The following is a 24331-nucleotide window of genomic DNA, read 5'->3' as shown; positions in this document are numbered from 1 at the left end:
AATAAGGGTTTGGTAGCCACAAATGTAGCACTGTACAAATCATCCTTTTTGTGTTTTCAATGTATAAAATACATTTTAAAATGTTTATATATTGTTCACTATACCACACCACCTTTTCCCAGAATTTCACTTTATAATCATTTTATTGAAGCTCCCTGTGTGTGTAAGCTAAATTAAAGCTTTTTTATCTTGAGAATTTGTTGGTGTCATTGTTAATATTTGAGAATAATATTTGTCCTTCGGTACAAGTGACCTATAGCTATGCATCATGAGATGACTCACTTAAGTATTACTACATATAAATCCATAAATAATGTCTCTTTTAACACTTTAAAGGTATTAAATGTCTTAGCTCTTTATTCACAAGTAAAAATTGGACGGTGTTTTGTATGTAAGATAATGTATAAATATAGTACTTATTTTTAAGTATTTTATCAGTACATCGCTTTTTGGTACTCATTTTACTTATCTTTAGGTCAATTAACGGTCGATTCGTGTGCATATGGTAAACACAATGTACATTTCAGCTTGTCCGTTCTACAGTGGGAAACGAAAAGAGAAAAATTCCTTCCCATACCGGGAGTCGAACCCGGGCCGCCTGGGTGAAAACCAGGAATCCTAACCGCTAGACCATATGGGAGGTCTTGCTTAAGAGTCGCTTAGGTAGGCAATTATATAAACAACATCCAAAAAAAAAAAAAAAAAAAAAAAAAAAAAAAATGAAAAATTAACAGCAATTCCAGTTCCTGAAACAAATACAATGTTATATTAAGGAGCAGATTTAAATCTAGCGTTAGCCAGCTATTATTTAGCCATTTAAGTCCTTACGAGTGTCGGAAATCTATGACATCATATCTATGCGACAAATGTGGATATTTTCAGACATGCAGCTAGCCAGTTAGCCCAGTATTTACTAGACCCCTTGTATAAATGATAAAAGTGGATAATGTAAGTACTTGTACACGACGTTGCCTATGATTTCTCTCAGATTCTTAAAGGTTAGCGCATTTAAGCCCTTGATTTATGGTCACGTTACAATGTTTAGCTAGCTGGATACCTACCTGCCCAGCCAAATTAGCCAGCTCCTTAACTAGATGGTGTAGATACGTACTTGCATTAATACCTGAATTACACTTGTGTTTCTGCGTATTTTGTGTTGTTTTGTTAACACGTCGTCAGGGCTGATTACTGGAAATCCCAACCAAGAAAGTTCTGCCAGTACTGTAAATGCTGGATTGCAGACAACAAGCCAGTGAGTCATCCACAATCCCGCTGCCGATTCAAGAGTCTCTGTCGACGTTGTTTTAAAAAATGTTTTTTTTTTAATAATTCGTTGCTCTATTTGTGTTTCGTCTTCACTTGGACAGAGTATTGAATTTCACGAGAGGGGAAAGAATCATAAACAAAATGTCACCGCCAAAATCGAAGAGGTAAAGCCAGGCCTTCTAGTGCTATATGCTGTCTGACCAAGAGGGGGTGCTATAATGAAGATAAATAAATAGTAAATAGAAGATGTAAATGTAAATAGTCAAAATAAGCAAACATTATTTGGCAAGTCGTTGGTGCTGCGTTTGCGAGGAGATAAGATATAGCCACGTAATTAAGTCTCTCTTATTGGATGACTGTACCCATGACCAGCCTTGTCACCCCTCCCTCTCATGGTTCATTACAGATTAAAAAGAAAAGCATTGACAAGGCCAAGAAGGAAGAGAAAATGTCCAAGGAGTTTGCAGCCATGGAAGAAGCTGCCATGAAAGCATACCAAGAGGATATGAAAAGACTACAAGCGGAATCAGGTATCTTACCAATCTACAGTTTTGCCCAGTAACAGAAAAAGTGACTGAAGTGTTTGTTTTTTCTACAAATGTAAGGTGTAACTGCTCATAATGCTGTTTACTTTTCAAATGTGATCCATAGAGCCTCTTGTCCTAATTATTCAATGTTTGTAGTAACTTGAGTTACTCAAGTAAATTCAGTAGTACCTTGTAACTTGCACTGAATGATGGAAGTTACATGGATGCAACTGACCTGTGAATTACTGACCTAACTAAAAAAGTGATACTTTGACAGCAAAAGTAAACAAACAAATAAAAACGAACAAATGCTTTTTTGAAAAATGCCTCGTTTCACCCCGTCATAAAATTAACGTGTACTGCTTCCTATGTAGGTGCCTCAGAAGCTCCTGCCCGCAAACAAACAAAATCTCAGAAAAGCAAGGTGGATATTACCACGGTAACCTGCACAAGCAGCAAATCAGATGTTTGGGTGCAGGGAACCACAGTAACCTGCACGAGCAGCGAATCAGATGCTTGGGTGCAGGGAACCACCGACGATGGCGTAATCTACTACTACAACACACTGACTGGAGGTCAGCCCTGACTCTGTTGTTTAACCCTGTTGTTTTATTGTACCTAAGCGTACAAACTTATGTTGGTCAACTCATGTTGTCAATCAAATGTGTGATGTTACTCTACAAGACGCACCAAAGGTTTAAGGCTATGTCCTTCAATTTAGAGTCTCAGTGGGAGAAGCCAGAAGGCTTTCAAGGTGAAAGTGTGTCACCAGCTACAAATCAAACTGAGGTAAGGAATTATTTTCTTCATATTTTAAACATAGTTTTAGATATTAATAAATTACTTGAATATACAGAGGACAATACATAACTTTTTCTTGTGCTTTAACAGGTAACCTCAGGCAGTGCGTGGATGGAAGCTCTGAGCCCTGATGGATATACTTACTATTATAACACAGAGACTGGAGGTGAGCTCAGACTCTGGACAAGACATTATATATTACATTTTTATGCTTTATTACATTTTCTCATCTAATTTATCCTAGCTATAACAGTAGGTTAGAGTTCAAGATACTGTTGAACTAGGATACTGCTGAAATATACTGGAAACAATGCTGATACCTAGAAGTGCAAAATAAACATAAGATCTATATCAGACCACAATAAGTACTAGAGCTGGTTACTCAACACAGGTGCAGGATCAGCGATCATTTAAACACTGCACAAATATATAAGTCTTCAAGACATCATATCAAGTGTGTGACATGACTAATCAGAATACTGTTCACACACCCATCAGAATTATGCATAACATGACTTGACCAAAGTACAACAGCACAACACACTTATTCAGAATCTTGTCATGAAAATGTGTAACTATTATTGCATCTAGTAAATCTAAAATTACTATAAGACTGTGTTCATTATGTACAGTTTAATAATAATTCCATTAAATTTTTATTAACATTGTAATATGCACAGGCTTTCTTGGGCTTTACTTTATTTGTAAAAGACAGATATTTTAATGTATTTTAATGTTGTTCTCCCCTACCAGAGTCTAGCTGGGAAAAGCCAGCTGATTATAGTCCTGCCGAGGGAAGTCCCGCCGAGAGAAGTCCTGATGAGGGAAGTCCCGCCGAGGAGAGTCCTGATGAGGGAAGTCCCGCCGAGGAGAGTCCTGATGAGGGAAGTCCCGCCGAGGAAACTGCGGGACAGCAGGTCCCTTCTACAGAACAGCCAGAGTCCCGCTCTGGGGAAGAGGACAGTTCTGAAGCCCGGACAGACACTGCAGAGCAACCAGAGTCCAAACAGTCCCGAGTTCCAAAGATCAGCTTCCGGGTGAGACGCATCCCTTACGTACACATCTAATGCATTGATTTCATTGTGTCTTGAGAAGCTTTGTACTGGCATACTCAGTTTTTCCAACATAGCCCACTAATTACAAGATTAGGTACGTCTTTTTAAAAAAATATATATTTACCTATGCTTTGCTTTAAACCCTATGCTGTTTTTATGTAAGCAAATTATCACGACTGAAATGCATTCGTAAATTTCATCTTTGAATAAAGACGTGGTACGTTTTAATGATCACCAACCAGCTACAAGTCTTGGAAGATGCATATTTTAAAACAGTTTCTTAACTGTATGTCTTTGAAGCTTTTATTAATGCAAAGATTTAGGGATAACGTTCATTATCATGAATATTGCTTTGATATTGGTTTTGTATGTTGTAATATTTTGCCTGTAAATATTTGAAATAAGAAATATATCCTTCAAATGGGAGAAAGTGAAACTACTTTCCAGCAGGTTCTCAAACCTCTGAGAGTAGTGAAAATTTGTTGCGTAAAAGGTCTGTACAGTGACAAACACGAGACACCGTTCGTGTATACGTGTGAAATTCAGAATTTTTTTAAAAAAAAAGTGCTCTCCTCAGAAAAGGAAGGAAGAAACAGCACAGATAGCAGAGGACGAGGAAAAGGACAAACAGACTGTAGGATCGTCCCAACCTGCAGAAGACAGAAAAACTCCTGCAAAGAAGGCCAGAACGTTCGCCCCGTATGGAGAATGGGAGCAGATTCAGGAAGAGGAGGATCCCTAGTGAGTAGAGCTGTCCTGTGTGCTGCCGAAGTGTTTGTATTATGTACAAAAATACCGGGGTCGGAAAATAAGCTCTGTACGCGTTAAACACATTTTGTTTTAAGAGTCACGTGCTGTCGTTTGTTCCCAACTGATGCGACTGACTGAAAACACAAACAGTGCCGTTATGGCATCAACCCTACCGTAATCCACACACTTCAGACAAACAGTTCCAGCCTCTCTTTGACTTTAGTAACTGATACACATGTTTTTTCCGACGGCTGAACCCGTCACGTGTGTCTGCAGCGAGAACGTCGACTTGCAGCTGCCGCAGACGGAAAGCGGGGCCCCGCCCTCCGACGTGCCCGCAGAGCCCAAGGCCAAGTTTAAGGAGCGAACCATCACCTCGCTGGGAGAAGAGTACAGCTCCAAAGCCACGTTCAAGAAGAGGAAGGCAGAGAACGGAAAGTCCAGGAGCCTCCGTCAGAGGGGGAAGGACGACTGAGAACACGACACCTCCGTGTCTGGTTCCAGGTTCTGGATGAACTGCAGCAATGGGATGAACTGGATCAGCACAGCTTCTGCTATTGATGTTTTTGTCGCACAGATGAAGTATCACAATGTACATTTTATTCTGCTGTCACTCTCTCTCTTTTTAATTTTGGTCTTAACGGAGGTGGTAATATTTCAGATTTTGTTTCCCATTTTTGAAAATATCGTTCTCAAACTGGAATGAGGAATTTAACTAACTATTAAGCAATTCTCCATGACTTGATAATTTTTTTGTGCAGATCCATATACATTTCTACGACAAGGATATACATCTTGACTATGTATTTATTTGTATAATTTCTAAAGTTTTCTAGAAGTGCAGGCAAAGATATCTGCACATCCCCCACCAAAAGCCAAAATTCCTCTCCATACTTCATTCTTCAAACTGAACTCTTCAAATTCTGCACAATTTATATATTATACAAATGAGTTACAAATAAATGTTTTTTTGACAGAGATGCATATACCTGGCATGCTTCATAAAAGATTGTGTTGTGCTCCTGGCACAGGAGGCATGTTTGTGTCTGATAGGCTGAATGTCGGCGCGTGTGTGTGCACAGCACTGTGACTGGGCAGAGCTGATAGTAATTCCCCACCCTCTCTTACTAATCATCTCAGCTAGTATCACTGTAGTAACATGAGTTCTGCAAATGTCAACCATGCAGCTTTTTAAATGTCCTTGCAATAATTTTTGTACAACCTCATGCATCAGACGGCTTGCTGTTTGATCCCTGCTTCAGTTTGAAGCTGAAGAACGCACGTTTCTGCGGTCTCAGATACGTTAACTAGTCTTCAGTCCTGCCACACTGCTGCATCATTCGGACCATATTTCTCCTTAATTTCCACAATCAACAACTTAACACTTCTGTTCCACTTCAAGGTTTTCTATACAGCAATCAATGCAGTTTGATAACTTTACATAAAGCCATGTTAGACTAAACTTCTTAAGAACAGCAATAAACATTAAATTAAAAATAATAATAAATTAAAAAAAGATATCCTACACTTCCGAGCTTGAAACAGATACAACAGTGTGAGGTTATCTGTGAGCTCCAGCGTGTCCAGTGTCGGCGCTGGTCACCAGATCCAGCAGCGCCTCCCGCTCGCTCCATTCCTGGAGGTTACCGATCACCTCCTCCAGTAGCTCGCCGCCACTCATAAACTCCTGGACGAGACAAAGGTGAGACATGGAGCGCTAATGCAAACCCTTGCGCGCAGGTTCTACGTGACATGCTGCACACGTTTTCAAAGTGGCACATCCACCTTTGTGTCACGGGTCACGTAGCCAATCCGGTGATCGGTCACCCTGTCCTGGCTGAAGTTATAAGTCCGTATCCTCTCTGACTGGTACCGCGTGCCCACCTAAACGAAAGCATCAATAATGTAAGGACAGTAAAGCGTGCATTGTGCCTTTAAAACCAAGATATGAAACAGAATAGATAAACGAACGTGTTTGATGAGAATTGGTCATAACGAACCTGCTGTTTGCGGGCTGAGTCTCTCTCTCCCATCTTCTGCCCCAGACTGCTTTGGTGCAGGCGAGCTTTGAGCAGCCGTAGGGCTGTGTCCCGGTTCTGTAGCTGCGAGCGGGACTGCTGACATTCCGCTACCGTGCCTGCAACAGAACAAAAACTCAAAATATCATTTCCATACTTGAACACGGAATCTCTAAGCTCATAAGAGATTCAGTAGAGCACAGATCAGTGTGTACCTGCATGTACCTGTGGGGAGGTGAACAATGCGGACAGCGCTGTCTGTGGTGTTTACGCTCTGACCGCCAGCTCCTCTTGACCTAAAGGTGTCAATTCGCAGGTCTTTAGGATCTAGGGTTATGTCCACCTGGGGGTTTGGGATTGTCAAAAAACACAAGAAAAGGTACATAGTTAAAAAGTTGTGCTAGTCACCGGCCTCAATGTGCTTTGAAAAATGCATGGTATGGGGTGGACCGGGAGAGTGAGTGTGTGTGTGTGTGTGTAGCGGGAGTGAGGGAGAGACAGTGTGAGGGAGTTTTTCCAAAACTGACCATCACACGCCTTATGCGAAGCATGGGTAGCAATCATACATCATCCAGCAGTAGTAGTAGTTCTGCGACAGACAGGTTCAACTACACGCAGTCTCTCTGTTAGATTTTCGTGGATTTGGGGTGTGGCTACAAATTCAGCTCCACTGAGTTTTCATGCTCTTGGGGAGTACAAACCTTTATTTGACCGGTAAAAAAGCACATTTTCTGTGGGACAAATGATTTGTATTGCATTGACTGTATTTTGAACTCAAATGTTTCCGTTTGGGGTTTATTTCAACTTTTAAGAACTGCACTTCAGAGTCTTGGTTCTCTCTGATTATTTCTCAACCAATTTTCTCCAGCTACCAAGCACTAAATAAATCGCAGGATTAAAATCATGCAGTTTTGTTTGAAAGAGACCGAAGACTCACGTCATCGGTATTGGGGAGGACTACGACAGTCATGGTCCCGGTGTGGATGCGTTGCATACGTGAAGACAGCCCAGTCTCGGGAATCCTCTGGACACGATGCGTCCCACCTTCAAACTTCAACCAGCCATAAACATCGTCCCCTGTGATCCTCGCTGCTGCGTGGTGAAGGCCACCTAAGGTTAGTCAAAGAAGTTCACCAGTTACACCAGACCCTGTGCCGTCCGCAGTTCTAGATCTCGTCGCGTGCAGCAGTACGAGAGCACGCGGGTTACTGTAAACTTGTATGGAAGAAAGGAAAAGTGCGCAGTCGTGGACGGACAGACGAGAGAGGGGAGGGAGGGTTGGAGTGAGAGGTGCTGTACCGTAATCAGCTGGAGTGTAATTAAACAACTCCCAACCCCAGTCCTTATAGAAGGCAAAGGCTTGGTACATATCGAACATCTCCCGCGTGAACTGTTGGCAGATGTCACCTGGAGTAAAACAAACAGGACGTAATTAATGACTTATGCTTCCTTTTTGTAGATAAAAGTTGTCCTCGCTAAAGATTTTGGTCACTAGAGTGGAGCAATACAGAAGGTGGCACAATACTGACCTCCAGTGGTTCTCCCCGCCACAACCTCCAAGATAACGCTGCTGGTATCTTGCTCATCACTTTGCACCAGTGTCTTTATCAACTAAGGAACCACAAAGTATGACTTATTGAGCAAAAAGGTACAAAATAAGTTAGCTGCAAAGCTGTAAGTTAGTGACGAGAGCGAATAGCATTTTCAGAACTCACTTTTCTCTTTAAATTGTATATTCTTTTTTCAACAACATGTTGTTCTTCTTTGAGGAGTTCAACCAATTGTTTGTCCTCGGTTTCTCCACCTGTGCTACCTTTCATATATAACGTTAAAACAGCGAGTTTAACAATCTTAGTAACAAACTGCTAATAAGAAATTATTAACGATATAACGTCGTAACCTCGACAAAGTACCGTATGTCAAAATTGAGTTGCGGCGACCCCCCAGTGGCGGCCTAAAGCACCACAGAAAGAATAACGATTTCACGGAATTTCGGAAGAAACCTACTTTGTAGAAGAGCTTCAACTTCTGCCAGTTCCTCTGCTGCGCTCTCGCAGCTCTGAAATGTCGTTGCCACAGTTGATAGTTCAAGCAGCCTCCTGTTTAACACCCTCCTGTCAGAGTCGCTAACCTCTGCTTGCTGTAAACTGCTGGAGATATTGGTGTACTCGGCCAGCAGCCGCTTCAGGTGCCTCTGAACGGCTCCGTTTTGAAGGAGGTCGTCGCCTGCGTGACACGACAGCCGCGACGACCTGGTGCCGTGACCACGGGGAAACGACCGCGTTCCCGAAATGCTTTTAGGTGAAAACGGAACAAAGCTGGAGAAAAATCTTAGCGCACACACGCGTGTCCACCTATGTACACTCATGGTGGTTATTTTTTCGAGACGGTTCGTTTTAAGCCCATATGAAATTGCAAGCTACAATAAAGTTAACCCAGGTCAAAAGGCCGAAATACTCTCAAATGAGTAGGAAGGGTTTCCACGTTAGCCAAATCCAAACCTGTCCAGGTATCTGCTACCAAACCCACTGGTCAGAACCACAAAAAACAACAAGCGGCTTTCAAGTTAGAAAAGTATCTTGATGATCCAATAAGATGGTGAAATACATTCGCAAATAAACGGCATGAGAAACGATGCACATTGAGGATGTTTTACATGCCAGTTCAACAGGAAGTAGTTCGGTATGTGGGTTTCTGGGATATGTAGTTTGACGGGGGATTTGAGTCGTAAGGGGTCGTCGTATACGGTATTAGCCTGCAGGCGTTGCCCCGCCCAAAGTTTCTGTATAGCCGGGTAGAGTGTTATTGGACACTTAGCAACTTTCTGAGCAATCAGCGAAGACCTCACCTGGTTTCTAATTATGCCTGTAATAGAGAATATAGACGCTAAAACATTGGAATTACAACAGCGACCAGTGTCGGTGGACGGCAGAACGGCAGTATTTGTCGCCCTCACTATTATTGGATTTATGCAGGTTGTTTCAACTGTTACAGTGTTGTTACATCTAACTGGACATATACCACAGGTACACCTGATAATCTTTCTTTAAAACCTAACCAAAATGTGTGTGTGTCTGTGTGTGTCTGTGGGTGTGTGTGTGTGTGTGTGTGTGTGTGTGTGTGTGTGTGTGTGTGTGTGTGTGTGTGTGTATAATATATGGCATTTCTCTTGATTGGTTTGGTTGCATATGTGCAAAACTTACAATTTCTTTCTTACTTTTGCTCAGTTCAGCATGTTAAATTTGTTCTACTGCAAATGTACCAAACCTTAACTGTTGCTCAAATCGGCTTCTACTGTTCTTACAATCATATTTACATAACATGTACATAACATTTGCATTTATAAAGCGTGGCAGAGATTTATTTATTTTTTTAAAGAAAGAAGTTTTTAAAAACACTACACTTCATAATGGATATGGTTTGCAGGAAGAGCATGATATGACTAACATCTATGACTAACAAAGCATCTTGAACCACTTCTGCACACAGCATGAGACCGCGAGCCAGTAGAATGCCAGCTGATAAGCACATGTATTACGTCCCCGTTGGTGCATGCGCTCGTTTCATATTTCATTTATTTCTTCCAGGTGTACTCATCCGCAGAGCTTCAGAGACCCACAGAGGTGAGAGGGGTCTGTGAAGGCGCCAGTCTATATTATACTCAAAATATAAAATAACCTTATTCAGGAATCACATCGATGCAGGGTGTTCTTAATGAGATGGCCCCGGGTGATGCCTTGAGAGGGAAGCAGAGAACAGGAGCCAGATCAAGGAAACAAAAAAGCGTTATGCCAGCTGCTCACCTACCAGTAAGGCCAGCCAGCAGACATGCACAGAGTGAGTAGCCAAAGCAGTATCTTCATTTGTTATTGTGTGTTCGACTTCCACCGGCACTATCAGGTGAGCTTCAGAAGTACTCATTGCATTATGTACACATTAACTACAAACCCTGTCAGTTTCAACAGAACCTCCCAACCTCTCCCAAGGCATCTGTCCCATTCTCAGAATTCACTAAAATAATCCTAAAAGTAATAATTAGGCTACATGGTTATTATGAATGATCTACTTGAAAATATACACCGATCACTGATTACAACCATCTGCCAATTATTGTTTGGGTCCCTCTCATGCCACCAAAACACCAGTGACTCTGATCTATCCAGTCATGGACTCCACAAGACCTCTGAAGGAGTGCAGTAGTTTCTGGAACCAAGACCTTAGCAGCAGATCCTTTAATTCCTACTAGTATGGCCTCCATGGATTGGACTTTATTTTTCAGCACATCCAGCACATGCACGACTGGTTTGAGATCTGGGGAATTTGGAGGCCAAGCCAACACCTTGAACGTTTTGTCATTTTCCTAAAGCCGTTCATGAATAATTTTTGCAGTGTGACAGGGTGCCTTATCCTGCTGAAGGAGGCCACTGTCAGCAGTAAACACTGTTGTAATGAAGGGGTGTACTTGCAACAATGTCTAGGTAGGTGGTAGGTGTCAATATAACATCCACATGAATGCGAGGACCCAGGGCTTCCCAGCAGAACACTGATCAGAGCATCACACCGCCTCTGCTGGCTTGCCTTCTTCCCATTGTGCATCCAGATGCCATCTCTACCCCAGATAAGTGACACACACATCTAACTGTCCACATGATGTAAAAGTAAACCAGGCCACCTCCTTCCAGTGTTCCATGGTCCAACTCTGCTGCTTACAAGCTCACTGTAGGGCTCAGCATGTACACACTGACCGGTCTGCGGTTTCACTTCTCCATACACAGCAGGCTGCGACCTTTTCAGACTTTTCAGCAATTTATGCTACAGAAGTTCTTCTATGGGTTCAGACCAGAAGTGCTAGCCTTCTCTCCTCATGTGCATCAGTGATCTGTGAGCACACATGTCCCTGTCGTCCATTCACTGGTTGCTCTTCCTTGGGCCACTTTTGGTACTAACCACTGCAAACTAGAAACATCCCACAGGACCTGCCATTTTGGAGATGCTCTGACCCAGTTGTCTAGCCATGACAGGTTAGTCCTTATCAAAGTCACCTAGATCTTTATACTTGTCCATGTTTCCTGCTTCCAACACGTCAACCGACTGTTCTCTTGCTGCCTAATATATCACACTCCTTGACAGGCGCTACTGAATCAGTGTTTTAATGTTGTGGCTGATTGTTGTATAGCTAGATCCAATGGCTCTTTTGCTTCAAATCAGCAGTTCTAAATATGGTTTGGCCTTGTTTTGACAGAGGGTCATAATTAGTGATTTGGCACATTGCATTACTCTGTAAATGAAGCACTGACATGTTGCGTGACTGAAATGAGGGTCTTAGTTTGTGAGGTGCAATCTATCCAGGTGAGCAATAATCTGTGGACTGATATGGCCAATAATACAGCCCTAATGAAGAAATGATTGTGAACATACACAGAGCGTTGGATTAGATGTGATAACTTAGTAAGATATGTATGGTGCTGTATATAGGTAAAGACTCCGTACAATTACTCATTAGGTACACTTTTCCATTTAAAATGTGAGTCAGCATGACCGGCAGTGCGCAATAAGCAATTTACAAGAGACACATGAAATTCCTACCCAGTGTATTTTAAATATGACACAGAATAAGTTAATAAACTGTTGTTTATTAAGCCCTCTTTACCTTCATCATCAGGGACTATACATGCCACCATCATCCACTGGAACGCTGAGCAAGGCAACCTCCAACATTTTGGATATCACAACGGACGGATCCTGGTTGAGGAGTCGGGCCTGTACTATGTGTATGCCAAAACATGTTTTCGTTACTACGATATTTTTGAGGTGAGCTCTGAGACTGAGCACAACAGTCAATCTGATGTCCCACTGACCCTTTCGCCATCTGACTATGGAGTGCAGCTCATGCAATATGTGTTCCACGAGCGCATCTCACACAGGACCTCAGAGCCGGTGTTGCTCATGAAAAGCGGCAATACATGGCGTTGGAAGCGAGGAACGTATCACATGTGCTGTGAGCAGCAGAGTGGTGTGTTTTCACTGCAGGCTGGAGAGGGTGTGTATGTCAGTGTGTTAAACCTTTGGTTGCTTGACCCAGAAGCGGAAGGCAGCTATTTTGGGGCTTTTAGGGTAAGTAGTGAACTGTAGCTTTGAGGACTGTGTGTAAAACTGTTTACATAATTCACCATTGACTCTTTTTGTACCTGTCACACTATGGGATAAAAGAATAGAAACACATTCTGTTAGTACATTTAAATGAATGCACTGTCATCAGCTCAGCACTGTGCTGTTTCAGTCTTTGACATGGAAACAACTCTTAAATGTAACCTGATCATACTTGCAGAAATTAGGATTTGTACAGCTCTGAAATGATGTTGCTGTTCTTGATGCAGTCTAACATTCTATACCAAATACTTCGTAATATCTATTTATCTTAATATTTAAGTGTTAATTGAAAATTCTCTTTAGCAGACCTGTATGGCTTAAGCATCTCAATGCAAACAATATTACAGATTTTTTAACTGTTGGACTGTTTGCCAGAACTGGCGAAGGGAAAAAAGCCAACCTGAACAGACTGTGTAACTGTATCACTTTACTATACATTTTATACATTGTATTGCAATTAATCTCTTTGTTCAGTGAACTGAATAAAAGACAAGATCATATGTAATGTGGCCTGAACCCTTGAATGCTATGTGAGTGGTCTCTTTGCATGTTCTTTTAAAGCTATAAAATGCTTACTGTTTAACAGTAGTGAATTTATGAATACGATTATAGTCCAGAGAAAAGGAGTCCAACGGTTTCCTTTTGCACTTTTGTGGTCTGATGCTTAGAAATGATATTATTGCACTATTGGTGTGCCGCTGATGTTGAATGACTTTGCAGCTTCTGGCTTACCAACCCAAGTCTGGTGGAAGCGAAGGTTGGTAGAAAAGGGATGTAGAAGAGACAGCACTAGCAAAGTCACATGCGAGGGGGAAAAACCAGATTCCCGTGAGACAGAACCCTCACCCCGTATCCTGACGACTCTAACTTCTGCCTGGAAGGTCCAGCAGTAGTTCCACTCACTAACAAGTGGCTCTCTCGTCTGTCGACTTGTCATATCAGACCACTGTATAAATGTAAAAAAGGCATATCCATGTGCCTTAAGTATTAGGGGACAGTGCAGACTGATGAATTGGCAGAAAAGTCTGGAAAAAAGCATAGGCTTTTGACATCATAAATATGCAGTCACTCTGCAGCTGATGTGACTCATTATGAGTAATAGGGCTGTGTATTCTTGATTTTAGCATTTGCTGGTATCTGCTTTTGGCCTCACTAAGCTAAAACCCACCTGGACACTGAATATACGCGAAAAAAAAGCAATTTAGATGCAACAAAAAATTTAAACGCCAGTGTTGAGGAGAGCAAAATCGGCAAGAACCAGAAAGACATCACTGCTGCATTTAATAATAAGTTGTGATCAAGTTCGCCAGGATGAAGCATGTCTCCTGTGCATAATTACGCCTGATTACGTTACTGACAGATTTAATTGGACCCAGACCAGCTGGGAGGTCTCTCCATCTGATATGTCATCAGCATAACCTTTTACATCTCAGAGTCTTTACATCTCCAGTCTGTGCTGAATTCCCTACATTTCTTCTCATATTCCTAACAGGGTTAAAAGTTCACTGTATTCAATTGTCTGCTCCTACTCACGCCTTGCACAAGACTTGTTTTTACCAAAACAAATTTAGAATGTACGATGAGCCAGGCTCTGGGTCGCATGCACTAAAACAATACAATCATTACAATATTACAATATTATAAGTAAGGATTATTAGTTTAATGATTATATAGCTATATAATCAATAAATATTATATACTATTAGCAACCATTGTGAGTGCTTAAATGTTCATAGGAGCTGAAAATGTGACAGATGTTTGGTTGAATGGAACCCAGGAGTGAGGCTAAATAAATAAAAAATCAGTTCATAAATAAAAAAAACTTGTGCTTCATGGAGCAATGTATTCAGTTTTTTTTTCCCAATCTAATTCTTCCTTTATATTTCAATGGGAAATACCCCAACGAAAAGCTATAGTTATTTATCTCAAAACAAGCAAGCAGGAAACACCCAAAATATGCATACAAGCACAAATTAAGACTAGTGACGTGATAAGGAGAAAAGGGGGACTGTGGATTAATAACTAGCAGAGGTTGTTGTGGCTGGGTAGATTCATGAGGGAAATACCCAGCTGACTCACTCAGCCTTTCTGTCCTGTCCTGACTGGGTGGAGGATGAGACCATTCTCCCTTGAAACAATCCTGAAGGAGAACTACGCTTTCATAAGACTGTTGATACTTGAATAATGGTTCACCCCCCACCCAAAGAATAAAAATGTCTGATGAGATTAAATTCCTTGTAGACTTTATTTCACTATTTATGACTACTGGGTGCTGTTCGGAAAGCATTGCTAAAGTTGCTTTTCTAAAGTTATTGCCATTGAAAAGTTCCAATTGTACCATGAGAAGTTCATATACCACCTTATGATTGATTCCATCATCATCATCATCATCATCATCATCACTCTTGTCATCATCATTAAGACCATCATCATCGTTGTCATCATCATCATCGTCATTATAATGAGCTGAAAATGCAACGTACCCCAGTGAAAAGGTATATTTGGTAAATGCTGAATGGTACTAAGGAGTGAGGCTAAATAAGAAAAAATAAATAAAAGAACCTCGAAAACAGAACAAAAAGAATAAATAAACACATTACAGATTACATTACATTACATTACAGGTACTTGCAATGTGAGACTTAACATGGATCCAAGCACAGAACTGAAGCACTTTCAGAAAAATAAGATAATGAGAATGTTTGTTTAAATAAATATTTAAGTAAAGCATCACAAAGCATCTGGAAAATGAATTATAAAGTTTATGAACCGTGATATTAACAGATTTGCCACCCATAGACACATTTAGAGTGTATGAGAGTCCATATCAATGAAGAAGCTCAACCAGATGAGATGGATAGATGGATGGCTAACTTTAAAATAAAAAATAATACAAATATTGTGGGCTAAAACATAGTCAATAAATAACCAATTGAACATATTTCTCTTCAAATATTTCAATAAATATAGCAATAATAAGTATGTAATAACATTAAATTCAACCATGAACTAAAATTTCACATAAAAAAAGAAAGAAAGAAAAATATATTGCACTGCCACAGACAAACTGGCTAATATTCTAGTGGACTGTCACCACTGGCTTCAGTGATAGGGTTTAGTTTTGAAAAATTATTTTAAAAAACTGTCAACCAACCGCACCCTGACAACGGAGAACATTTGCTTGGACTGTGCCAGCTATCGAATAGCTAAGTAGCTACAGTCAGCTATGCCTCACAGCGAAAAAGAAACACTCAGGTATTATTAAAACATTAGTATTATAAGAAACACTCAAGTATTATTAAAACATCAGCTTTATAAGAAACACTCAGATATTATTCAAACATTAGCTTTATAAGAAACACTCAGGTATTATTAAAACATTAGTATTATAAGAAACACTCAAGTATTATTAAAACATCAGCTTTATAAGAAACACTCAGATATTATTCAAACATTAGCTTTATAAGAAACACTCAGGTATTATTAAAACATTAGTATTATAAGAAACACTCAAGTATTATTAAAACATCAGCTTTATAAGAAACACTCAGATATTATTCAAACATTAGCTTTATAAGAAACACTCAGGTATTATTAAAACATTAGCTTTATAAGCTAGATCTGCTAGGCCATACACATAATAAAGTCGACTGCTAGATTGCTAGCTAGCTGCATTTTTGACAGGACTTGCTAGTTCTTTAGCACATTTGGTTTAGGGAATACCTTGTGTTCTTTAGGGCAGTTTATAGAAATAGCATACACAAAATATTTAAACAGATAGCTCAAAGATTCACCATTTTACTTTTATAAAGTTAGCGTTACTACTTTTGCTCTGGCGCGACATTTTGCTTGACATTAAACACACAAACGTTTGTCCTCCAGTGACACACATCAGGAATTCTCTTTGTCCAGTGCACTTCATGCGATTTCCCAGCAGGGGGAGTCTCAGGCTGTTGAACTAAAGGAGAAACATCATATCCTAAATTCAACACAGGTTTTTAGGATCTTTTGCAGTTTTCTATAGTCTTTATTTGTCTTCCTATATTTTATCATTATAAGCTATGTGTAACTTGACATTTAGATGAATAAAAAGTTCTCAGGAAAAACAGGTGGATTGCAACATTCAGAGATGGTGTAGGATGAGATATTGTGCCCAATGCTTTGTGTTGGTGTTTATCTGGTCCACATTTCCCCCTGCTTTTCCACTGCTGTATAGGCCACACTATCAGAGATCGCAAAGCGTTATGAGACTGTTGCCAGTAACATCAAACTGAAGGAGCACCAGATCAGAGGCATCACCAGCGAGACCGAACAGATGCAACGCCACAACAAAAGGCAGGAAGCACAGATACAGGCACTCTGGATGGAAAACCTGAAACTCAGACATTGCATAGAAGAACAGCTAGAGAACTCACACTTTTTGCTGGCTGGGTATAACACTTACCGCAATAAAATGGAGAGCTACAAAATGTGTGTCTCTGCACTGGAGAGCCAATCGCCTGTTTATAAAGAGTTGCTGGAGAAGCGGGAGGAGGTGAAGAGACTGAGGAAATACAGAGATGATCTGGAGGTGGACTTGCAGAATCCAGGCGGGGAAACAGTTCATCAGGTCCAGGTGCAATACCCCCCTTCCCCAATTATCAAAACATATAATAAACAAAAATGCAGTGAGTTATATAAACATTACTGTGTAAACATCTCAAGCCACCATTAGAGTTGTTGCTTTAGCAGAGGTATAATGACAATATATAATTATCTTAAAGTATCTCTTTAGGATACTAAGAGAAATACAGGAAATATGTATACAGTATTTTAAAAACAGCATTTTATTCAGAATAAAATGGCTTCTACAGACAAAAGTCAGTATTTCGTGTGACCTCCCTCGACACTAAGCACATCTGGAACTCTTTTGGGGAGTCTGTCCTGAGGTTTTCTGCAGTAATCTTCTGGTACCGTTTCATTCAGGTTCCATTACATGTAGGTTTCAGAGAGCCAGGTTCCTGCTATTGCTCAAGTGTAATGCGAGGTCACTCCAAATACTCTCCTCTGTAGTCTATAGAAGCTGTTTTATCTGATTTTTTCTTTTTTTTTAAATACTGCATACAAATTTCCTGTATTTTCTGCTTCTAATTCTAATAAAGAGACTGAAATAATTATATATGGCCATTATACCATTGCAAAAATGTAATGGTGGCCATGACTTTTACACAGTACTGTATATTTTAACACATGCATTGTCAGACATAAAATTAATATAACATTAACATTTTATCTTCAGAAAGAAATAGAAAATATTAAGACAAATATAAATTGCGTGGAAGAGATTTTGAGAGGAAAACGAAAGCTTTTGGAGAAGCACAAAGATACCCATGCCCATATAAGAAAGGATATTGAGGTAAAATATCAAAATGGAGATAAGATATATAGGTAAGATATCGACATTGAGATAAGATATCGAGGTAAGATATCGATATGAAGGTAAGATCTTGACGTAAACTCAGATCGTCAAGCACTGGCTTGTGTAGATTTCTGGTATAAATTTCTTCTAGAGTTTCTGTTGTTTATTAACTCAAATCGGAAGAAACTTGGATTTGAAACAAGGTAAAGATGTGTCCCATTAACTGGTACCCACAGAAATACACCAGAATAATGTTCATTAGGAGTATTGGTATAAGGTAACCGGACATGCTATGCACATGCGTGAAAAAGCATAGATGCTTATTTTAATGTAAGAAAGGTGGTTGAAGAGGTAAAGAATATTGATCACTGCTGTAGAACTGCAGAAAATGTCACCTCTATATTGAGAAACTATTTGAAAGGGTTTGGTTTGCTAGACCTTCGAGCCTAGAAAGTGTTCTTAGCTTGCAGAGAGGGAGGGACAAACTACTAAAATTCAGCAGTGACCATAATAATGGTTTCAAATGTGTTTTTTTTTCCTTGAAAAAACAGTATCAGAATAAAAACATAAATTTGTTATGATCTGAAGTGTACAAAACATTTTGTATAACATTGTTTGCTCATTTGTTCTTTAATTGAGGGTTACAGTAACTCTGGAGTCTAGTGTATATTCACAGAGTCCTAACTTTAGAATTTAAAATTTTTGTTTTTATTTATTTTGTTGCTCAGATTCAGAACAGAAGATATGAGGCCATTGTGAGGAGACTCCGTTGCCAGCTGAAACAGGCTCAGTGTAACCAGAAACAGCTGCACAGTGACATCTCCCAGATGGAGAAGGAGGTGGAACATCTCAAGAGCCAGCTAGAGGGATCTCCCCCAACGTAGAGTCAGTCGGTGAAGGTCTACGCCCGAGAATACTCAGTGATGTTGCAGTTTATGTCAGTGAGAAGGTTTGGTAGGCCTACAATACAACATGTCTCCAGTTTATGTGTTTTTGAAGTTCTGTGTCAGGTAAAATATCTCATATCATACTTTAATACTTTTTCCCACACAATCGTTTGTGACGTAACAGCCCTACAGAAAGGGCAACAGGCCGGAATAGTGTTGGTTGATATTGCACAAGCGAAATATAAACATATGAAAACAAAAAAGTACCTCAATACCTGAAAACACACAAAGAAAAATAATTTTTCAACAACGTAAATGTTTTAATTAACGTTTTGTTTTTCTGGTCAGAGTGACAGGAGGCATTGAGGGTAGTTTAATGAGATATATGCCCTGTAATGCAGCAGCATTGTATTTACAGATTTCATTTAAAAATAAATAGTATTCATAGTTTATTTATGTATTTATATTATGTTGTATGTGTGGCATGTCCATATTCTGCTTCCTGTCTTTCTGGTTTTGGCAGAACCTGATCTTACAGACTCATCTAAATCCAAGTTATATATATCTGATATACCATATCTGCTATAACATATATGACACACTGTCTATAGAAGGCAGCTCGAACAAGTTTCTGGAAACACCAAGGTTGTGGGTTTAGTTCCCAGGGAGCAAACATAGCATACCAATAAATATGGATGAGAGAGTCTGTTAAATACTGTAAATGCAAATCTACTATTTTGAGTGTGTGGTTTGAGTGAAAGACAGTAGAGGACTCTGTATCTGAGTTGACATAAAGGGGCAGATTCTAACCAAAGCATTTTCCATTGGGAAAATTATGTAAATTGATATTTTTGGGCATCACATAATTTTTTCCCAAGCATAGGTTGTTAACACAGCTTTCTGTGTGAGTATGTGTGTTTAAGTGTTGGCATTATATTGGTTCAACAGTGCCTGCACTTCCTGAGTACTGTAGAATTTTTCCCTCTCCCTTAATATCTAAAGTGAATTAAACAACCAGCCCTTAGGCTCAAGAGGAAGGGAATGTCACTCATTGTGTTCCCTTCTGTGTAGTGTTCCAGTAACAGAGAATACATGTGAGTTGACCTTATGTAACATATAATCAGCATGGTAAGTGTTCAACAGTTATGTAATAAACTCACCTGCGTGTGAATTATGCCTGGGAGACTGTCCTAGGTCAGTATTTGTGCGCGCCTGCATCATTTAATGGACATGCTGGTGCCATTCGCTCAGAATTACCCCTGAAAATGATTCTCTATTCCGCACTACCGTTCTCTCTGATGTAATATATTCACTACTCTTTGTAATTTGTAGCTGTGGTTTGGATAGTGTGTTCTGACAAATGAGAGGCACTTGACATCATCATGGGAAAAGGGTATGAGGTGGAAAGGGAACTAAACCTGGGTGAAATAAATCTTATTTCAGTATGACTACTGAGCAAAGGGGGCTTTGGGCATTATATGCTGCATGTCTGCCAACAAACCTTTGCCTGTATATGCTGTATATTACTCCATAGTGAATCAGATGCACTTTAAAGCAGTGACCCTTCCATTCTTCCACATCTCAAAGGGGCTCTAATGGATTCAGATCTGGTCAATGGTGAGGCCACTGAAGTACATTGACCTCGTTGTCATGGCGATGGACCAGTTAAAGATGACTTGCTTTGTGACATGGTGCATTATCACTTTCGCTTTGCTGTCCATATTTGCCCATGTTCAGTCAAAATCATGCCAAGGAGAGACGGGAGACAGGAAGAGCCTGAACGCTTGAGCCACAGTGTGAAAGGTCCGGAAGACACAAGAACACACCTCACAGCAGCACTGAGCCGTCAGGCCTCCTCACAATAGGGGGCAGGAGTGTAGGTATCTCCTTACGCTTCTCACATCATGGTATGGGAACGTGAAGAACGTGGTTCTGACTGTCCTCACTGACTGGTGGACCAGACCCTATTTTGTCTTTTCATGGTTTCACTCTCTGCCAGTTTGGCGTACCTGAGGCGCCTAACACCAAACTGCAAATGACTAAACATTCACCTCTATGAACAGCAATATTCTTCCTATTTTCCAGGGTTTGCTGCTGTAGGCTGTTGTGTCTTCAAGACGTAGTTAATAATGTGTTATTATACCAGCTAATGTTCACTTCCAACCAAAGCTAGCTAGCTTGCTGGTGACGCTAAGCAAAATAGTAATGTAGTTAACATTTGACAAACAGATAAATTCTCACTGAAATATAGGTAAGGTGTTGAATTGCTTGTAATTTACCATGAAGCTGGCATGATTTGTAAAAAAACAAAACAATTATCTGGAGTCTCTCCGTTTGTGTGTGCACTGTAACCTGTCTCGTGAGAAGACTTATAACACGAATTTTGCGATAAATCAAATAAATGAAAATCAAAATTTAGGCAATGGTGCTCTGATTGGCACTTCTGTGGCCAATCAGCTTTTAGCTGGGGCCACCACCCCTTTGGCCCCTCCCTGGATCCTCATGGGTGGTGTGGGAGTCTAAAATTAAAAATCCTGAAGGGAGCATGGGCAGTGGGGGTGGTGTGTGTTCCTGTCTGGAGCAAAGGAAACAGGAAGGACTCTCAGGGCCACTTAAAAGCTGACCTTGTGAGTTTGGGCTGAATAGAGCCATCAAACTGCACCAGACACTCCACTATAAACATGCTCTTTGTCTTCCTCTGTATTTCCTCTCTCTCTCTCTCTCTCTCTCTCTCTCTCTCTCTCTCTCTCTCTCTCTCTCCATTTTTATGCTTGTTGTCTTTGTCTTCTCGTACATGCACACAGAAGACTTCAACATTCCTGGCCAGTGTCACAGCAGTGGGAGTAAGGGTGTAGCGAATGGTCTGTGGTGTACGGTATCAAGCAGAGCTTTTGTTCCAGCTCAGTAGAGGTTAGAGCAAAACACCCAGCCGGGCTGCTGGATGGGGTCCGAGCTACAGAACATAAACACAAAAAACAATGACAGATATGATTCAGTATAAACCAAAGGGATGCATGTGTGCGTTTTTGTGTAAATAGACCGAATGTATACGTGACCTCAGTTGTGGTTTTAAATTACTTTACTTTTCTGACATCATATTAGATAACCACACTCCCTTTGCATTCCAAGAAATGTCTACTCCAGGTTACTGGGGAAGAAAATCTGCCTGATAGTGTGTGGATGTAGGATACAGGAAGAACAGTGTGGTTGCTGCCCAGGTTGTGGAACAGTGATCTACCTCTTCTGTGCGGTGCAGCTCTGTACAGAGACTCCAGAACCCCTCCGTAACAGGGTGTGGATTTCTGCCATCCTGGAAGGTCTCACACAGGCTACACAGGATTAACAGGAGCCAATTAAGGTGGTTTGGGAATTTCATAAAAGTTCCCACTACAACTTTTCCAGGCACGTCTCACTGGAAGGAGGACCACAGGCAGACCCAGGACCCACTGGAGTAATTATATCCCACACTCTGCCTCCATCTTTGAAAATCAGTTAAAAGGGGGGGTCTATAGATGAACTACTTATAAGAATGATATTCAAAATTGGACCTTGCCATACAGGGTCATTGTTCATCTGGTGATGGTAACAAATGTTATTTTTTTACTGCATTTAGCCTCATCTTAGTTGCTAGGCAACAGCTAAACAACAGCTGTAGCTCCCACCCATTTCCAGTTGTAAACACAGCTACCACAACAGTGATCTTCTCAGTTATTTGTAATAAAACATGATCATGGCATTTAAGAGACAAAGTTCTGTTTTATTATGAGCTTCTCTGAACAGGGAATGTGTTGAGATTAGGTGTGACGTGACCATGAACATGGACAAGAAGCACATTATATATCCCTCTGCAAGTATTTTAATTGCTTCTCTTGTAAGCAGGAAACTATTCGATGAAGACATGTCTTATGGAGATTTCTGAAACATTTGTGGATTTACCAAACTGCCTTTTGTTTCGATATTTGCTGAGATTTGTTAAATGATTTTAAACAAAATTTACACAGCCTCTTAGATGGGGTAAACACCTCTGAAGCTCGCTCACCTCCCTTTGCCGTGGCTTTCACAAACTAGCAAGTTACCGCCACAGTGACTTTGATAACCCAAGATAATCTTATGCTTTAAAAAAAAAAAAAAAAAAAAAAATCAACTATGATTACTACAGTATAAATCCCATCGATAATATATTACACAATTAAATCTTGCCAACTGTCACATCCTATAACAGTATGGGCACCAGTACAGCATGGTCATTAAAGTCTAAAGCTCCAAATTTTTAGGCTAACAGCTGCAAATATTGGAATAAATGTACACTGTAGGAGTAATCATAAAACTTGTCTGGAATGAAAATTTAAGTAACAGATTTATTACTGTTAGTTGTTGAGTTTCTTTGAAATTGCATTTGTTCAGTTAATCCAAATCCAATGCAAACGGTCTGACTGAGTCCAGTATGCACTTTAGGAAGCTCATGCTCCCCTACAGTTTTCAACAAAGAACAAAGGTTCAGGCAGGAGGACGACCCCAGCTCTCCTCCTGAAGTTAGTGCACCCACCCGCTGGTACAAACGGAAACTGGACGACAGCAGTAACAGTTGCATTACTACTACCCCCCCCCCCCCACACACACACACAGCTGATTGCTTCAGGTGCATTAATACCAACTAAGCCACATCAGGAATTTTCAGCAATTCTGTTGACCACACCCTCGCAACAGCCAACCACAGTAACTGGAAAGGCGATAAATCCAATGACCTCCAAGGTAAAAATACAACAAGCTAGTATTTTTTTTCCCATTTTATTAAAGTTGAGGTGCAGCTGTTTAGTGCAATTGTATTACATCACATTTCATATGTGGGTTGTTTTTTGAAGGAACATGCATGAAATTCATGGAAAATTTGACACATATGGGTCATTATCTTTAAGGTTTGTGTTGGCCAAACTGCTTGCGGAACATCCAGAGTGCATGACTGTAAGGCAAAAACAAAGTTTTCCAATGATGCAAAGATACTCACTTAACATAAGACAACTGTTGTCAGGAATTTTGAACCTGTGGAAACAGAATGCGACTCTCACTGTAGTGTGTGCTGCTCCTTGCTCACGATGTCGGAGGAAAATTTGGTACTCAGTCCAAACTGCAATAGATTCAGCTTGCACTTGATCTGTACAATCTGCAGAGTTGACAACTTATTTTATTCTTCCCTGCTTTTTTTATATTACAGTTGACTTACATTTATTTTACACACACAAAATCCATAGAAATTTTCACTAACCCTTGGTGGATGTTGCTATCCCAGGTCATAAAACACAGACACCTATGTTACACTATTCAATCACTGTGTAGCCTTACTTAAGGAAACACAAGTCACAAGTTTAAAAGAGAAGGAATGACGAGATTAAAGTCTGAACACCGAGGCATAGCTATTCGGGTTAAACTCCAAATGTTATCCAATGTTTAAAAGAAGAAAAAAAAAAAGAGTGAGAGAGAA

The 24331-nt window shown here is 40.3% G+C and overlaps 4 protein-coding genes and 1 non-coding gene across 6 annotated transcripts; 3 read left to right on the top strand and 2 right to left on the bottom strand.

Moving 5' to 3' along the window:
- Window positions 1–568: 568 nt before the first annotated feature.
- Window positions 569–640, bottom strand: trnae-uuc. Its single transcript has one exon. It is a non-coding gene; the product is annotated as a tRNA-Glu (tRNA).
- A 219-nt stretch (window positions 641–859) lies between these two features.
- Window positions 860–5377, top strand: wbp4 (WW domain binding protein 4). Its single transcript, XM_027018462.2, has 10 exons — window positions 860–948; window positions 1180–1252; window positions 1368–1430; window positions 1673–1796; window positions 2168–2368; window positions 2515–2582; window positions 2685–2760; window positions 3348–3631; window positions 4227–4390; window positions 4676–5377. Coding segments are annotated over exons 1-10 (1254 nt in total). The 5' UTR covers window positions 860–946; the 3' UTR covers window positions 4875–5377.
- Window positions 5080–9074, bottom strand: mtrf1 (mitochondrial translational release factor 1). 2 transcript variants are annotated; one of them, XM_027018461.2, is made up of 9 exons: window positions 8425–9074; window positions 8133–8230; window positions 7947–8028; window positions 7717–7824; window positions 7355–7527; window positions 6643–6760; window positions 6400–6536; window positions 6185–6283; window positions 5080–6086 (listed from the first exon to the last, which is right to left on the bottom strand). In XM_027018461.2, exons 1-9 carry the CDS (start codon window positions 8783–8785, stop codon window positions 5961–5963), a joined length of 1302 nt encoding a protein of 433 aa, XP_026874262.2. In that variant the 5' UTR covers window positions 8786–9074; the 3' UTR covers window positions 5080–5960. The 2 variants fall into 2 exon arrangements, 1 of the variants encoding a protein (XP_026874262.2); XR_004776525.1 differs by having other exon boundaries at window positions 5995–6086; window positions 6633–6760.
- A 175-nt stretch (window positions 9075–9249) lies between these two features.
- On the top strand, window positions 9250–12978 carry LOC113582613 (tumor necrosis factor ligand superfamily member 11-like). Its single transcript, XM_027018464.2, has 4 exons — window positions 9250–9443; window positions 10005–10040; window positions 10122–10254; window positions 12080–12978. The coding sequence occupies exons 1-4, from the start codon at window positions 9279–9281 to the stop codon at window positions 12547–12549; spliced, it is 804 nt and encodes a 267-aa protein (XP_026874265.2). The 5' UTR covers window positions 9250–9278; the 3' UTR covers window positions 12550–12978.
- A 1951-nt stretch (window positions 12979–14929) lies between these two features.
- Window positions 14930–18849, top strand: LOC113582606 (coiled-coil domain-containing protein 122). The gene is made up of 5 exons (XM_035527013.1): window positions 14930–15019; window positions 16436–16561; window positions 16784–17182; window positions 17846–17962; window positions 18694–18849. The coding sequence occupies exons 1-5, from the start codon at window positions 14930–14932 to the stop codon at window positions 18847–18849; spliced, it is 888 nt and encodes a 295-aa protein (XP_035382906.1).
- The last annotated feature ends 5482 nt before the right edge of the window (window positions 18850–24331 follow it).

Source organism: Electrophorus electricus, chromosome 1, assembly GCF_013358815.1.
Source record: "Electrophorus electricus isolate fEleEle1 chromosome 1, fEleEle1.pri, whole genome shotgun sequence".
Taxonomy (NCBI): domain Eukaryota; kingdom Metazoa; phylum Chordata; class Actinopteri; order Gymnotiformes; family Gymnotidae; genus Electrophorus; species Electrophorus electricus.
Note: the sequence above shows the minus strand (reverse complement) of the source record. Positions and strands in the feature narration are given on the sequence as shown.

What these genes read in the sequence shown, in the direction of transcription:
- mtrf1 (XM_027018461.2), bottom strand. Translation starts at nt 8,785, where the DNA reads ATGAGTGTACATAGGTGGACACGCGTGTGTGCGCTAAGATTTTTCTCC. An exon ending in TTACACTCCAGCTGATTACG is followed by an intron (nt 7,528 to 7,716) that starts GTACAGCACCTC and finishes GACTAACCTTAG; the next exon opens with GTGGCCTTCACCACGCAGCA. An exon ending in ACTCAGCCCGCAAACAGCAG is followed by an intron (nt 6,284 to 6,399) that starts GTTCGTTATGAC and finishes GCTTTCGTTTAG; the next exon opens with GTGGGCACGCGGTACCAGTC.
- LOC113582606 (XM_035527013.1), top strand. Translation starts at nt 14,930, where the DNA reads ATGATTGATTCCATCATCATCATCATCATCATCATCATCACTCTTGTC. An exon ending in AAACAGTTCATCAGGTCCAG is followed by an intron (nt 17,183 to 17,845) that starts GTGCAATACCCC and finishes TTTTATCTTCAG; the next exon opens with AAAGAAATAGAAAATATTAA. An exon ending in ATATAAGAAAGGATATTGAG is followed by an intron (nt 17,963 to 18,693) that starts GTAAAATATCAA and finishes TTTGTTGCTCAG; the next exon opens with ATTCAGAACAGAAGATATGA.
- LOC113582613 (XM_027018464.2), top strand. Translation starts at nt 9,279, where the DNA reads ATGCCTGTAATAGAGAATATAGACGCTAAAACATTGGAATTACAACAG. An exon ending in AGCTTCAGAGACCCACAGAG is followed by an intron (nt 10,041 to 10,121) that starts GTGAGAGGGGTC and finishes ACATCGATGCAG; the next exon opens with GGTGTTCTTAATGAGATGGC. An exon ending in AGCCAGCAGACATGCACAGA is followed by an intron (nt 10,255 to 12,079) that starts GTGAGTAGCCAA and finishes CTTCATCATCAG; the next exon opens with GGACTATACATGCCACCATC.
- wbp4 (XM_027018462.2), top strand. An exon ending in GGATTGCAGACAACAAGCCA is followed by an intron (nt 1,253 to 1,367) that starts GTGAGTCATCCA and finishes TCACTTGGACAG; the next exon opens with AGTATTGAATTTCACGAGAG. An exon ending in AAGACTACAAGCGGAATCAG is followed by an intron (nt 1,797 to 2,167) that starts GTATCTTACCAA and finishes CTTCCTATGTAG; the next exon opens with GTGCCTCAGAAGCTCCTGCC.